Below are 10964 nucleotides of genomic sequence, written 5' to 3' on the forward strand. Positions count from 1 at the left end.
ACAAGAAATTATTGTTAGTCTCTTATAACTTCTTGAATAATAGAAGGAATCCTAATTAACCAGAAAACTACTTTACTTTAGTTAAACAATTGAGGAATTAACATGTTACTATTCTGATACTCTTATTTACATCTACTGTGAGATATCGAATATAAAACAATAGTTACATCTTGTAATGTATGGAATTGACTAGCTGATATCAAGTTTAGTGGGAGGGACTACATTAAATGGATTCTTCAAAAATCAAATGAAACCGTATTCAAGATCCATTTATCTGCATCATCAAGAGGCTGGGGGATAGGCTAATCAGCAGTATCGTCGTGACATACATCCACCATGTAATGATTCGAACCAGTTTGGAAGTTGAGTTGGGTTTTCGAATCTTTAGCATCTTCATCTTGAGACACCCCCATACAATATTGTTTTATAAATCTGTCCATACTCTCTGAGCTCCATTCAACTTCAAAAGGAGAAGATATTGTTGCCTTGCAACTATGACGAAAATGAAAATCTTCAGTAGCAGCATCATCGTGAGGCACCCCCATGGATTGTTCTATAAATCTGTCCACACTTTCCGAGCTCAATTCAACTTCAACAGGAGCAGTGGCATCACCTTGAGCGGATTGGTCCCAAAAATTTTGCACGTCGACTATGGTTGGCGCATTGTCATAAGAACTTTGAACCAAGACCGGTGGGTAGCCACTGCAATCAAGTGGTTCCATAGAAGAAGAATTCAAAGCACCATTTGAAAACAGAAAATCGTCGAATGCATTAGTCGAGGAAAGCATATTCTTCTGATAACATGACTCCCTTATTCGCACTGGTTGTATCGAATTCAAGCCATGCTCACTAGTAGGCGTTTTGTAAGCACCATCATCAAGCGGTTGTGAGGAGGAAGCAGGTGGTCCAATATTAGAAACATAACTTGAAGCACTATGATCAGAAATTTGACAACCGTTGCTTGCAATCGAAGTAAACAGATTCTGATAGCTTGAAAGGTAGTCAACGGTTGTGTTGGAATTGGATAGGGGCTAGAGTTCATTCTGATTTGGCCAACGGTGTTGCCATTGTTAACCCATATGTGAGCAGACTGATCGTGGGAAGGTGTCACCATCTGATCAACACAGGAATCTGAATAGATATTAGTTTCTTGAACGTCAACTTGTTCGGGTTGGTGATTTGAAAAGCTCATTTCATTCTTTTTTAATACTCTTCGTCTCTTGGGCAGTGGTATGTTGGGTTCTTCCATCACCTCCTTTGGATTCTGATAAATCTTGCACAGCACCCATTCGTTCAACTAAAAGAAAACCAAATAAAAATTAAGCATATATACAACATTGAGGATTATAGCAATCATACTTATAATTTATACTATAATATTTCTACATACCTTGTCTCCGTTTTCAAAAGGAAGATTGGGTTCGTTTGTTGTATATTCATGCATTAGCCACATAGTTTTGTCGTCATTCTCATCAAAAAACGCAAGAGATCCCTTGTAGCCAACCATTTCTCCAGACGTGGCATCATACACCGGCTTTTGTACTTGAGTAGTCTTCCAGTACCCATGTTTTCCGAGTACACCTCTATTAGGTCGATTCCCTCTTGGGTACTTTCGATCCCGAGAAGTCAGAAAATACCATTTCTTCTCGTGGGACCGATATGTTTCTGCATGCAACCAATTAAAACACAGCATCAAATCATTCAAGAAAGAAAGCATCATTCAAGACTAATGTATCTTTACGTACAAAACACAAGTATTAACTATTTAGAATTAGAACTAACTCAAGAAAGTAACCGTTATTATTCATTCAACAAGACTCATGCGTGTATCTTTAATTAATTAGTTTATAATTAACTAACCTGCGAGTTCTTCCGGCATGTGGTTGTAAATATTGACCTCGTGTAACCGGCACTTGGCGGGCTCTCTTGATTCGATCTTGGCGTTCAGGTAGTCTACAATGAGCTCTGAATCTGTAGGACGGAATCGATAGTAGGAGGGAAGCTGATCAGCGAAATCCATGGCAACTTGTTTACCTCGGTTACAATTGGTGGGCAACTATATTTATATAGCGTCAAACTCAGAATGAAGTCGATGAGTATGAGTACTGGTCAAGTTTATTTATATAGTGGTGTCAACGGGAAAAAAAGGAAAAGTATATCCTCTCTTGATTGACCCGAAAGGTTCGCTAGAATGAAATCTAATGGGAATTTCTGTTTATTCAGTTAAAAGATGATAATAATAGAAAGGAAAAACTATAACCTACGTGTGCAACTCAAAACTCGCTTATGTTTAGTACATGATAATTAAAAATAATATATTTAATTAATCTAACTTTCTATATTTTTACAATATAATCCCATTAGTATATTAAAGTTTATCATCTTTATACAATATATAAAATGATTAAAGATAATGAAAATGACCATTATAGTTTTAAGCTTTTTATTCAATGTTTTCCATAAATTAATAATCAATAAATGAAAAGGAACTAAAATAGCCATAATTTTCACTTTCTATTATCTGCCAAACTTGACGTGGCATTCGATATTTCTTTCTTGCAAAACAACCCGTTATTGCTTTACTCGTCTAATGTCCCATCCTACCCAACTCACTGAGTCATCATTCAACTCACCGATGTAAGTCTTAACCAGAAAAGGTTGAGGTTCTACGATCCAACTCGTCGAGTCCAAGAACAAACTCGCCGAGTTCATGGCAATATTCAACAGACTCGCCGAGTTGTTCTTCCATCTCGGCGAGTTCCTGCCTATCTTCATCCAACTCGCCGAGTCCACCCATGTGACTCGCCGAGTAGCTTCAGTTCTTAATCCATATAGTGCCTTTTCGACCCATGCAGGGGTCCATCTTGTAGATCCACTCTTCCAAAGTCTATTCCTCACGTAAAGTTGCAAAATTTACGTGAAACCAAGGAGCTATAGGCTTAAAACACTCTAGGGCTAGGGTTTGGGGAAAACATGCTTAACCAACACACCAAAAACTGATACTTTATTGATCTCTGGGCCACGATGCACCTAGATCTGAGGTAGCAACCTCAAATCTGGACTTCTAACTCAAAAAGGCTCCTTATCATACCAAAATGGCCCCAAAACATCATCCATGAGAAGATCTAGAAGCAAGAAAGGCAAGGTGACATATTGTTACCTTCAAACTGATGCTCACAACAAAAGGGTTGGATCCTCCAACTCCTTAGTGGTCAAATCCTCCTAAGCTTCCTCCTGCAAAAGCCCCAAACTCACTTTCTTTCTTCTCTCACTCAACTAGGGTTTGGAATCGTGTATAGCAGCTTCTGTCTGACAATGGGGACTAGGGAGAGGACTGAAGGTCCTTTAAATAGGGTGCAAACCCTCGGATTAGGGCTTTCCTTTCCTCGATCAGAACAGACTCGCTGAGTCCACTTTCCTACTCGTCAAGTCGGTCACTTATTCTGTAACCCGGATACCGCTTCGACTCGTCGAGTTCACCTATGGACTCGACGATTTGACCCCTTGACTTAGGGTTTTCCTTTCCTTTCTTAGTCTTTCTGATACCGGGTGTTACAACTCTCCCCCGCTTAAACTAAACTTCGTCCTCGAAGTTTCTCTACGGCCAATTGCCCTGCAATCTGCTTTCAACACTCTGCTTGGTAGACCTAACATCCGCTGACTACTTTCGCTGGCCTTCCGCCCGGTGATTCTGACTAACGTTAATCCTTGCAAATAATATTCTCGCGTCAAACCTAACCCTGACCATCCTGGGAACACAACTTACTAAACTGACAGACTTTCTGGTACTCCCCAATTACTTATGCTGGACAACCTAGGGGTTCACCCCCTTTTCCTTGTGCGTTTTCTGGCCTCCCCAAGGCAACGTTCCATAACCAACTACTTCCTCTGTCACTGTGAAGGTCCTATCCTTCACCAACTCCATTACTCCCGCTACTTGCAGTACGGGTCATTACCGCCAGTATCCACTTGACACTTCTCACTACTATAACTTAGTGTTCAACACCCCTCCTAGCGAATGGTTCGGATAATCCTTCGAGTAAAAGATTCATCCCCGCTACATTTAGACTCAGACGAGAGCTGTGCAACAGGGTCAAACCCTTCCCTTTGAGATTATCCAACCTACTGTGATGTCCCTTATCCGCCTTTCGGATGAACCGAGACCACCCTGGTCCCTACTGATCTATCAATATCTGGATTACCGGCCCCCACCGGTCACTAGCCCCAACACAAACTTCTAGTCGCTCGCAGCGACTTCTGAGGAAACTTAGGCTACCTAATACTGCCCCCTCTACTCTGCCACTTTGGCGTTACAAGTCCTAGGATCCTCGATCCCCATAACTCGACCTTAAGGTCCTTACCAAGTCCCACCTGTGCTACTAAAACTCATGGGCCTCGCCCACGGGTCTCACCCGACTATACTACTGAGCAACCCTTCTCTCAGGTCTCACTTATACTGCTACTCTTATACGGGCCTCGCCCACGGGTCTCACCCGACTATACTACTGAGCAACCCTGCTCTCAGGTCTCACCTATACTGCTACTCACATACGGGCCTCACCCAGGGGTCTCACCCGACTATATTATTCTCATCTACTACCCATTCCTGATCCCCACCTTGATCACTTAGGAGATAAGGGCCTCGCCTAAAATCCGCTAACTAGGAGATACGGGCCTCCGCCCACACTCCGCTAACTATGCTGCTAGGGCATGCCACGGCTTACAGGTAGTCTTGCAACACCATCCATACTCACTAGCTGCTAGTAAATGCTACGGCCTACCCGTAGTCTTACAACACTTCCACCTCTGGCTTGCTGAAGAAAAAATGTTGCGGCTCTCCCACCGCTCTACTATTCTCTACATGCTGTCTTTGCCACCGAATACTAACACGAAAGCATCCCATGCTAACAATTCTCAAAATCCTCCTTCCAACTTTCTCGAGTCCTACAGGAGACCCTCCAACCCGAAATCCCCAACCAGATACTAACTATCTCGATTACATGAACTAATTGTTGGGAAGTCTCTCAAACTCCCCACGTTGAACTCCTCAACCCATCAATCGCTGTGCTACTTCTTTTCCTTCTCAGAGGTCGTGTACTCATTCTGGATCTGTGTGCTCTTACCCTTGTACACTCGGAGGGTTCTCCCCCACTTTGATCATGCTTATACGTCACTGCTCAATGCTTGAGAAGAATTCCCAATTTCTCTGTTATACCACAATCAATCTGCTGAAGAACCAAGCTTGCCATAGCTAGGGGGGTCTAACCGATCCATCACTCAATAACACCTTTCTGAATCTAGCGGGTCACTATTGAGTTCCACACAAGCATGCTATAGTTACTTCATCCTAAGTAACCTGTTTCCCTAAGGCACCACCCCGTTAACTACCACTTTTATTATCCAAGGTATGTAGATGGAATATAACTAAATCGCAAGCAAGCCACTCAATTCTAAAATACTTATACCACAAACGATGCAGAACCATAACAATATAATCATGAATAAAGAAAGTAGAAAATGGGAGACACATACCTGCAACGTCCGGAGCTGCTCGGGTCTCCATGGTAGTCATCTTAAAAGCCCTGCCTCCTACCGTAGGCGCCTCTGCTCGGCAATGACGGTCGTCTGTGATCCTCAGAGTTGCAGGGGCAGGTGCTATCACCCGTCCTGCCGAAAACAAACTGGGGCACTAGGCCTTCTTGTGGCCCCGCTGACTGTAGTGGAAACATATCAAGTCTGATCCCTTTGTGGTGATAGCAGTACAATCGCTACTAAGATGACCAGTCCAGGCCGCACTTGAAGCAGCCCGAATCTCCACCACTACCACTCGTACATGCACCCTCGTGCATCCTGCCGCACCTCCCGCACCGGCCGAGACTTTGGTAATCCCTCGATCTCAAATCTGACCCCTTGGGCCTTTTGCCCGAACCTGTGGCTACCTGAACCTCATCCGACTTCCTCTTTCGGATCTGCTCCAAATCAATCTCTCTCTTTCTCTCTCTCTCTAACTCGAGAAATCATATCTTCCAGCGTCTTATAGTCGGACCTGCTGACGAACTCCCTGATGTCAGCCCTCAACATCTCGTGATATCGGGCCTTCTTCATCTCCTCGTCCATGACATACTGCGGGACAAGGAGGTACCTCTCTCTGAACTTGGCGGTGATCTCCACCACAGTCTCAGTAGTCTGTGTCAAATCTTGAAACTCTCGTGCCAACTGCTGCACCTCAATAATCGGTGAAAACTAGGCCCTGAACCTGGCCGAGAAATCGCTCCATATCATCGCGTCCAATGTGGCATCATCACCTATGGCATGACCAACCTCCTCCAACCAATCCCTCGCTCTGTCCTTCAAAAGACAAGAAGTGATTCTGACCTTGTCCCCCTCGGGACACCGGCTCGTACGGAATGCGTTGGCAATATCGGCCAACCACCTGCTGCTAGCGATGGGGTCTCTAGCCCCATGATAATCTGGCGCCCCGCAAGCTCTAAACTCTCGGAATGTCATAGTACGCGCTCCCGACAAAGCCATTATCTCGGTGCGAAAGGCTCCAGCCTCTTATCCAAGATCTCCAGTATACCCTCCTTGACTGTGCCAAAGATCACAGGATTCTGATCTAGGATACTGCACGTAACCTCAGTTGATATCAACTCCCTCATCCGCTCCTCGAGCTGCTCGGCCCCTGAACCCGAGCCTGATCCCTCTCAGACGCCTGATCCGCCCACTGGTCTATCTCGCAATATCACCATGCTGGAAACATATCACAATAACTATCAGAATACTCATCACTGTTGAGGGATCATACACACACTACAAGTTTCCCGGACTCATCTTGGTCTTTCTCGAATCGAGTATGGATCCTCTGCTTTCAGTAGTCCGGGCCCATACTACCTTCCATATCTATCCATACTTTCCTCAAGAACTGCTTCGACTCCACCAGGTCCCTTTCTCTACTACTACAGCTCCCAGCACTATCTCATCCTAGGCTTAACCTAGGGAAACCTTTGACTGAACTCAAACCAGTCCTCATCTGCTGAAGGCCTCCTTGTGATGCTAATTAGCCATCACCTGAATACCATCACATGTGACGAGGCTTAGATAATCTTTCGAGTACAAGACTCATCCCTACAACAGTTGGACTCAGACAAGAGCTGGGCAATAGGGCCAAATCCAGCACTCTGAGATTATTCAACACTTATCACATCTGACGTGACGTATTCACCTAATGGCTAACTCTCATCACTCAATATCCCACAATGCACAAAGCAAGCAGCATTCGGACAAGGGAAAAATCTAACCATAACATACTCAACAATCATAATCTCATATCAAGAATCTGCACCACCATGCGACATAAGCTCATAAACTCAGGCATAACCTAAACAGGCTACCCTACTACTGTCTAATCAGCATATCATGCAGCTCAAAGCACATATAACAGGCATATAAGGCATCCTCCTAGATCCTTAGTCCTAATCTAGCATGTTGTTCTACTAACTGATAATCATAACATAAACTTGTATGGGTATTTTGGGGTACTTACTTGAGCTCGGTCGATTGCATGCACCACACACTCTTCTCTTATCAAAATTCTTTTCTTTCTACATTCTTTATGCTTTACTAAAATTGTTTTCTTTCTCAAAAACTTTTTCACAAAGCTGTCTTTTCCTTTTGAAAACCTTTATACTAATCCCTTAGTTTGAGTTCAGAGACACCCATGAGTATGTCCGAATCCCTCATTACTAAAACCATTTTTAGAAAAACATATCATAAAGCATAACATAATTCACAGTATTAATTCCAACACATAATTTCATTATCAGAGTAAAACATCCCAGGCTGACTAATCAATGGTGTGTGCCATGCGATCACCCCGAGCTCTTCCCTCCGCTACCGGAAGTACCTGAAAACAAAGCTGAAAACCGTAAGCACGAAGCTTAGTGAGTTCCCCCAACCTACCACATACCCTACATAAACACATACTGCAGATACTGGGCCACGCCCGCTACTCCGTGCCTCGCCCGCTACAACGGCCCCGCAGCTCTAGGTCCCGCCTGGCTTCAAGCCCCGCTCGGATACAGATCTGTTTCTCTTAGGCTGCGCCTGTCTCTGGGCCCCGCTCGCTAACCACATAATAAAATTAGCATATAACAAATAACTAAACATACCCTACTCTAATCCCGTCCTTAGGCCTCGCTTGTCTTGGGCCTCGCCCCTATCCTATCACTAATGAGTAATGGAACCCCGTCCAAGCTCCTATTGTAAGTGAGATACGGGCCTACGCCCACACTCACTTCATACCTATCTCGGGCCTCGCCCATGCTCTGCTAGTAATGAGATATGGAACATCGTCCATACTCTGCTATTGGTGAGATACGGGACCTCGCCCACACTCACCTTCCTACCAGGCACATACATGCATCACACAGACAACAAGTATACTCTATCATGCAAACCATTCCTTGGGCACCCGCCCGACATCGGACCTTGGTCCTGAATATCATAGTAGCAAATAGTGCCTAGGGCTAACCCCCGGGTCTTCCTACTCATAACTACATGTGCCGAAATTGTGGCCTTAGACCCATTCACACAAAAGGGAAACTCACCTACACTGTGGAACTCTTGCTGATAACCCTCTGACTGCTAACCGACAATTCTCTGAACCGCTGCTCCACTAGCTCCCCGAGCTACCAATATCAATATACATAACACATAGATCCAAACAGAACTCTTAGAAGCCGTCTAAGTCCACTCTTGCCAAAGTCAAATTCCTGGTCAAAGTCAACCCTCTTGACTGACTCTGCTCGCCGAGTCACCCCAAGACTCGTCGAGTCCATGAATTTAGAAACTCCAATAAAACAAATCAACTCATTGAGTCACCCCAAGACTTGTCGAGTTCAACGATCTCTGAGTCCCATACTGCATAACTCACTGAGTCACCATTCAACTCACCGATCTAAGTCTTAACCAGAAAACGTTGAGATTCTACGATCCAACTTGTCGAGTCCAAGAACAGACTCGCCGAGTCCATGGCAATATTCAACAGACTCGCCGAGTTGTTCTTCCAACTCGTCGATTTCCTGCCTATCTTCATCTAACTCGCCGAGTCCACTCATTTGACTCGCCGAGTAGCTTCAGTTCTTAATCCATACAGTGGCTTTTCGATCCATGCATGGGCTCCATCTTGTAGATCCACTCTTCCAAACTCTATTTTTCACATAAAGTTGGAAACTTTACGTGAAACCAAGGAGCTATAGGCTTAAAACACTCTAGGGCTAGGGTTTGGGGCAAACATGCTTAACCAACACACCAAAAACTGATACTTTATGGATCTCTGGGCCAAGACACACCTAGATCTGAGGTAGCAACCTCAGATATGGACTTCTAACTCAAAAAGGCTCCTTATCATACCAATATGGTCTAATCCTCCAAACTGATGCTCACAAAAAATAGGGTTGGATCCTCTAGCTCCTTAATGGTCTAATCCTCCAAACCTTCCTCTTGCAAAAGCCCCAAACTCACTTTCTTCCTTCTGTCACTCAACTAGGGTCTGGAATCGTGTATAGCAGCTCCTGGCCGACAAGGGGAACTAAGGAGAGGACTTAAGGTCCTTTAAATAGGGTGCAAACCCTCGGATTAGGGCTTTCCTCGATCAGACCAGACTCACCGAGTCCACTTTCCGACTCGTCGAGTCGGTCACTTATTCCATAACCTGTATCCCGCTCCGACCCGTCGAGTTCACCTATGGACTCGACGAGTTGACCCCTTGACTTAGGGTTTCCTTTCCTTTCTTAATCTTTCTGATTCTAGGTGTTACATACCTACCTCACTTTATTTAAATAAATTAAAAAATTAAGGGCAAAATAGTCTTTTTAGGTAAGAGTATAGGGACCATTCATGCAATTTACTCAACAAAAATAAACTGTAGGGACCTTCCAAGTTAAAAAAAAATAAGTTAGAAACCAAACGTGCAAATTACCAGAAAGCATAAGGACCATTCGTGCAATTTACTCAAAAAAATATTATGATTAAATATAAAACATGTGACTTTTAGTATTTTATTACTATTTTTAAGAATACATAGTCATGATGTAATTTTTTATTTGTGTTTAATAGAAAAGAATAGTCATGATAAAAAAAATACAAAATTTTATTATTTTTTGATATTCATTCATTTCATGTACATCTAAAGTAAAAATATTAATAATAATTAAATGTGACCTTTAATATTCTATGGCCACGATAAGGGGAAAAAACAAAAATTATAAATATTATATTGTTACAGTTTAATGAAAAAACTTTGAACTACAAATGCTTTATGGTTACGGTTAAATTTTTATATGACTAAAAATAAACACTTGTCATGATAAAAAAAACATGACTATTAGTATTTTATGGTCACAGTTTATTTCTTATACGTGTCGAAAATAAAGAATTTTCTTGATACAATCTCATTAAGTCTCCAATATGATTCTCTTAGGTCAAGGATTTTATGCTATATTAGTCCTTAATAACATTCGATCTATAATATATGTTTTCTATACAAATTTTCAATCTTAAAGACCAAATTTTAGTACTAATAATCATTTTATGCAATATTTGAGTTCCCAAATAGTTTTTATAGCTACTAATATAATGTTACTCATAAAATAAAAATAAAAAAAAAAAAAAAAAAACTTAGATAATAGTCATGACATTGTCATTTCTAAACTTCAAAACAATAAACAATAAATGAATAATAAACAAACCACTAATAACTAAACCGCAGATGAAAAATTAACAAATTCAATGAATGGTTGTTCACTATGATTTCATTTCCAGGAGAAGGGTTATATCACCATGTGTATGCTCTCCATCTTTATCAAGTTGGTATACCATGCTTTCAAATTCAAGGAACTTCGAGATCATAAATGATGATTTTTTTTACAATCTCTCCATACTTTGTTTGAGTTTCTTTTTGTTCT

The 10964-nt window shown here is 42.4% G+C and overlaps 1 protein-coding gene across 1 annotated transcript; it reads right to left on the reverse strand.

Moving 5' to 3' along the window:
- Nucleotides 1-302: 302 nt before the first annotated feature.
- Nucleotides 303-2020, reverse strand: LOC111890275 (NAC domain-containing protein 2). The gene is made up of 4 exons (XM_023886418.2): nucleotides 1861-2020; nucleotides 1391-1665; nucleotides 1076-1297; nucleotides 303-983 (listed from the first exon to the last, which is right to left on the reverse strand). The coding sequence occupies exons 1-4, from the start codon at nucleotides 2018-2020 to the stop codon at nucleotides 303-305; spliced, it is 1338 nt and encodes a 445-aa protein (XP_023742186.2).
- Between the last annotated feature and the right edge of the window lie 8944 nt (nucleotides 2021-10964).

Source organism: Lactuca sativa, chromosome 4 (genome assembly GCF_002870075.4).
Source record: "Lactuca sativa cultivar Salinas chromosome 4, Lsat_Salinas_v11, whole genome shotgun sequence".
Taxonomy (NCBI): Eukaryota; Viridiplantae; Streptophyta; class Magnoliopsida; order Asterales; family Asteraceae; genus Lactuca; species Lactuca sativa.

What these genes read in the sequence shown, in the direction of transcription:
- LOC111890275 (XM_023886418.2), bottom strand. Translation starts at nt 2,020, where the DNA reads ATGGATTTCGCTGATCAGCTTCCCTCCTACTATCGATTCCGTCCTACA. An exon ending in CATGCCGGAAGAACTCGCAG is followed by an intron (nt 1,666 to 1,860) that starts GTTAGTTAATTA and finishes GGTTGCATGCAG; the next exon opens with AAACATATCGGTCCCACGAG. An exon ending in CTTTTGAAAACGGAGACAAG is followed by an intron (nt 1,298 to 1,390) that starts GTATGTAGAAAT and finishes GTTTTCTTTTAG; the next exon opens with TTGAACGAATGGGTGCTGTG.